The following is a 5,296-nucleotide window of genomic DNA, read 5'->3' as shown; positions in this document are numbered from 1 at the left end:
ATGAAAATCTTCGAGATTATTACTTTAAGTAGCCACATCAAGTTTATTTTTGAACTATAAATTTTTGTATATTTCAAGTGCTTTATGGTCCGGCACATTTTAAGTGTACCTAAAGTAAGCTATTTCCTGGAATAGCAATGGATTCCATTTGATATACTTTAATTATTTTAAAACCATTTAAAAGCAGTATATTGTGGCACTGTACTGGGCGTGACGGTGCAGGCGGGGCGGCACAGAAATACACAGACCGGAGGTTTGGGGAAAAATAGCCCAACAGGGCTCTTTAATTAAACAAAAATTAAGCACACAAACCAAAGCCGTACTCAACAACAAAAGTTTCTTATTTAAATTAAATTAAAGTAAAGTAACTGAAATTAAGGTACTGATGACCGGGAGACAGCTGAGGGGATCCCTCTTGAAAGCAGGAAGAGGGATGTGATCCCGCATCTCCGCCGGCTTCTGCAAAAAGGTAAAAAGTTACAAACAGATTTTTAACCGCTCTGCTGCAGCCCCAAAACCCCCTCTCCTCAAGGGAGACAAAGGCCTCCTCTTAAGCTCCCAGCCCATTTCCTTGGAGTGGCGGCAGCTGTGTCGCCTCATTGACTTCAGGTGTGTTGAGTGCCAATGAGGGAGTTGGGGAATTTCCAGGTTGCCGCTCTCCAGGGTCCTGTGGCTGGGCTTCACAGAGTGGCGCTGTCCTGGGTCCTGAACAGCGGGCCTGGTGGCAGGTTTGAGCGGATGCATATCAGGCTGGGAGGGGCACTGCGGGGGCGGGCCCCGATCCACGCCACAATATATATATGTATATATAAACTTTTTAACACAAGTTTGAAAATGACATAACCAAAATAAAATGGTTACTATTCTTGAATCCTTTTGAATACAGGCAAAATACTTTTTGTAATCAAAACAATTGGTTCAAAATGTAAAATTAAATTCCATACCTGGTTAAGCTAATATTAATATTCAATTTGGTTTTAGGTCGAAATGGTCTTACAAAATGTTTGTTATCATTGATAGCTAGCTAGCCAATTACTAAATTACATTCCATACAGAGGTTAAACTATAAACCTAGCCACTATTTGTATTTATATCTATATTTGTTCAACCAAAAATATAATTATGAGATATTAAATCATTAAAGTCATGGTTTTAAAATGACATCATATGTTATATAACCATAACAGGCTTGTATAACACTGAGGTAAACAAACAGTCAAATCAAGTTTTAAACATAGGCAAAATGTTTTTATAAATCAAAACATAGTTTCACCCACTGGAAACCTGGGCCCGTATTCACAAAACATTTTATCTTACCACTAACAGGTCTTCCAAATAGCAGTAACAATTTCTAGCTAAGAGTTTCCTCTTAAAACTTACTCACAAAGCTGCTGAGACCAACTTCTACTAAGGAATGGGGAGAAATCTTAAGCTAAGAGAAAGGGTGGGGTTGACCCAGAGACTGTAAAAAATATGGATAGCCGAGTCCTCCGCAGTATTCAGGAAGTGACGCAAACTGTACCTCATTGGTCCACAACAAATATTATAACAGTGCCCAAATGACACAACAAATCATGAAATCGACCCATGGACAGTCATAAGACGAATAAAACACACATATTGTGACTATTTGTTCTCATGAGAAAAATTTATTGACTTTGTATTTTGACCGCATTTGTACCGTAGACTTACATGGAAACCGGATATGAAAACACCTATACTGGAGCCAACCGTAGTGGCACTAGTGAGCAACCAGGAACAACAAGACCAGGAAATGAGCTTCAAAAACGAAGTCTGGTTTTGGCCGCTTGGGTTGCCCTCGTTGCTGTGGATGATGTCATGTTTCATGAACAAGCTTACTTACTATGCCCACAGTGATTGGCTGATAGGGGATGCGTCTCTGTCAGTGATTTCATCATAGTGAAAAGACGTCCGCACAATTTCTATGATTTCATCATAGAAATACTGTAGAAAGAGGTATCATGTTGCCATATTCAAATAAAGATTTTAAAATAAAAATGTGTCACTGATTAAACATGAAACCAAGAATAATATACTGACTAGTCAAGTATATGTTCAGCTAATTGTTAGCAGCCGCGTACATGTCTGCATCTCATAAACAATTAGCGGATACGCATATAATCAGCCTTTTAATTATCTAGAATAACCATGGCTGATAATAAGAAGACGTGCGACGTTACATTGCACTGCAAACAAAAACAAAAACCAAACTGGATGCAAGAACAGCTTTTCCTTCTTGCCCAACTTGTGCATGAAAGGAAGGGCAGTATTAAAGGAAATTTGGAGTTGGGATAACTTCAAACACCAAAAAAGAAGCGTGGGAAAATATATGTTTGCAAATAAATGTGGCTTTTCCACTTCTGTCCAGAACCACGATGACTGCGAAAAGCGCTGGTATTCTTTGCAGTCTCAGGCAAAGGCAGAGATTGCAGAATTCAAGCAACAAACAACTGCCACAGGTAATAGGACAGCAGGCCAATTATTTTCAACTACACTACACCACAATGTTTTATTCTCTATCATTCAACGTATTTAGCCTATACAAAAATGAACATAAATGTATTTATACATAAATGAACCTCGCTATACATGTCATCGCAGATTATATTAACATGTAATCTTTAATTTGAAATATTAATTACATTTATTAGGAGGAGGCTCAGCACCCAAGGCTCTATCACCTATTGCCTCAGTGGTGTACAGTGTCCTTGGGCACTCAGACAGCAGCATAATGGGGCTGGAGGGGAGCATTGACCCTGCAATGCAATTGCTGAATGAACTTGATGGGGAAGTTTTTCCAATTGAAGATTTGCCTCCTATAATTATTCACAGCTGGGACACAAACACAATCATTAATGATTCTCATGTTCAATCAAAGTCACAGAATTATATAATTACAATGACTTTCAAAATAATAATAATAATAGTAATAATAATAATGATAATAATAATAATTTTGTAAATGCCCCACAAAGATATATAGGCTAGACAAAATAGGATACCAAAACTCTCTCTCTCTTTTAGGGCCAACAGTTCTGTTGCCAATAATGGCAATGCTCCTGCCCCCCTCCCTCCTGCCCCCCTTCTTCTTGCCCCCCTGGCTCCTGCCCCCTTCTCCCCAGGCCCTGCTCCTGACAGTCCTGCAGCAGCTTATGGTGGTCCTGCTCCATCAGCATCTCTGTTGGAACAGAAATTGGAGCTCAAAATTAGCTTATTAAAGAAAAAGCATAGGCTCCTCGACGCACAGGAGAGGCTCCCTCACCTACAGGAGGAGTACTATTCTCAGAAACTGAAGATGCTTAAAGACAGAGAATCTCTTGAATAAATACATTACATTACAACAACTTGTGTTTTGACTGATTTGTGTAGATGCAAGGTAAAGCTACAATAATTGTAATTGAAATACTTATTACGGCTTGGTAAGCCAAGGTCCATGTATCCAAACTGCACTATTCAAACTGAAAAGTGATATTACGCTCTGCTCTTATCAGCAGGATATTGTTGTTGTGTTACCCAAAGTGTGTATTGGTGAAATGGTCCCTGTATGCCAATCCACTTCGTAGTACGTGAACAGCCACTCCGCCTTCATCATCATCAGTGGCAGCAACATCATAATCATCATCTTCATACTCCTCTGGCTGTGGGATATTGCATTGCTGGCACAGGTTGTGTAGAATGGCACAGACAGTGGTGATCCTGCTTGCTTTCTTAGGAGTTAGCCACATGTCCCCATGTAGCACATGAAAACGACATTTCATCTGCCCAATGCCCCTTTCCACAACACTGCGAGTTTTCTTGTGGGCTCTAAAACATATAACATACGAGTGAGACTGTGAATACACATTGAAAGGTTCAATACAGGCAATTTTTTCTATATGTAACATTTTTTTAAAGACTTTTTGGTTATTCACAAATAAGGTGTTTGTGTGACCAATATAGTTTAAAAAGGAAAGCAAACATTTTGTGAGCTTACCTGTTGTAATTGAACTGAGGTCCCGATTGTGGGTGGATGTAAGGCGTTAGGAGCCATGTCCTGCAGGGATAGCCACTGTCCCCCACCAAGTGACATCCAGCTGGGACATGATGCCTCTCAAACAGCTGCCTCAGGCCACTCTCCTGTAGGATCCGGGAGTCATGTGTTGCGCCTGGCCACTTGGCGCAAATGTCAAAAATGTTATAGCTGGTATCAAAAACCACCTGTGTGTTGATGCTATGATTTTTTTTTCTGTTGACAAATGCATGTTCATCTTGTGATGGTGCAATAATTTGGACATGTGTCCCATCTATGGCACCAACTACACCGGGTAGTCCAGCTATGGCCATGAAGTGGGCTTTGTTTCTTTGTAGTTGGCGGACATCAAGAGGAAACCGTATGAATTGTCGGAGGATGTGGGGTCTGGAGAGGGCATTTATTGTTTGATGTGATATTCTACTGACAGATGACTGAGATATACCTAGTTCGTCTGCAATGCATAGCTGCATTTTCACTGTGACCAGGTAGCGTAGAGTTGTCAGAACCTTGATCTCCAGTGTTATTGGGTTGTTTCTGTTTGTTGGTGAAGTGACTGCATCCCTGACTAGCTCTACTATTATCATAATACCCTCGCGATTAACCCCTTAACGCACATGCCAAATCTGGCCAATCCTTGCCCATTTAGGGGGTACCCTATTTAATGCTTTCCAGATGTGAACACCACAGAGACTTGAAAAATGGATTAAATGAAGCAAGACATTGGTACCATTTACAATACTAACTTAGATTACTTTATATTTATAATTTTGGAAGAAATAAAGTGCCACAAATGCAATTGTCTAGGCAAAAAATCTAATCTTGCTCTTTTTTAGTTTGCAATGAAATACTGGGAGATTGCATGTATACAGGAGGTTAAATTATACATGTCCTGGATCAAAAACTTCTTGAACTTCTTGAAAAACTCCAGAAGTCACTGTAGTGTATATATAAGTATATTTTTATGTCACTGTAGTGTATATATAAGTATATTTTTATGAAAATCTAGTTCCTACATAATTTTCCTACACATTGATTCACTGGGGTCTCCAACCTGCAATATTCCTTTTAATAACAACGTTCTTGGAGACTCAATGGGGGAAACTTCCCCACCATGGCAACCCTGGTCTCTACTGGCACGCTGATTGGATAGTTGAAAATGCCTTGAACGATTGGCTCTCCATACCGTAAGCGTAAAAATAGTGCCAAAAGTCTGTCTGTAGCTATCTTCTTGTAAACTGGGCATTGCATGTAGAGGGAGTGTCG

The 5,296-nt window shown here is 39.9% G+C and overlaps 1 protein-coding gene across 1 annotated transcript; it reads right to left on the bottom strand.

Annotated features, from left to right (window-relative positions):
- Positions 1–3,041: 3,041 nt before the first annotated feature.
- LOC118230183 (putative nuclease HARBI1) lies at positions 3,042–4,617 on the bottom strand. The gene is made up of 3 exons (XM_035422995.1): positions 3,995–4,617; positions 3,578–3,825; positions 3,042–3,199 (listed from the first exon to the last, which is right to left on the bottom strand). Exons 1-3 carry the CDS (start codon positions 4,615–4,617, stop codon positions 3,042–3,044), a joined length of 1,029 nt encoding a protein of 342 aa, XP_035278886.1.
- Positions 4,618–5,296: the final 679 nt, after the last annotated feature.

This window comes from Anguilla anguilla, chromosome 6 (genome assembly GCF_013347855.1).
Source record: "Anguilla anguilla isolate fAngAng1 chromosome 6, fAngAng1.pri, whole genome shotgun sequence".
Classification (NCBI taxonomy): Eukaryota; Metazoa; Chordata; class Actinopteri; order Anguilliformes; family Anguillidae; genus Anguilla; species Anguilla anguilla.
The sequence above is the reverse complement of the archived record's forward strand: the minus strand, read 5'-3'. Positions and strand labels throughout refer to the sequence as shown.

Coding starts and splice junctions, on each gene's coding strand:
- LOC118230183 (XM_035422995.1), bottom strand. CDS start 4,617: ATGATAATAGTAGAGCTAGTCAGGGATGCAGTCACTTCACCAACAAAC. Junction 3,826..3,994: donor CCTCAGTTCAATTACAACAG/GTAAGCTCACAA, acceptor TATATGTTTTAG/AGCCCACAAGAAAACTCGCA. Junction 3,200..3,577: donor GGCTGTTCACGTACTACGAA/GTGGATTGGCAT, acceptor CTGTTCCAACAG/AGATGCTGATGGAGCAGGAC.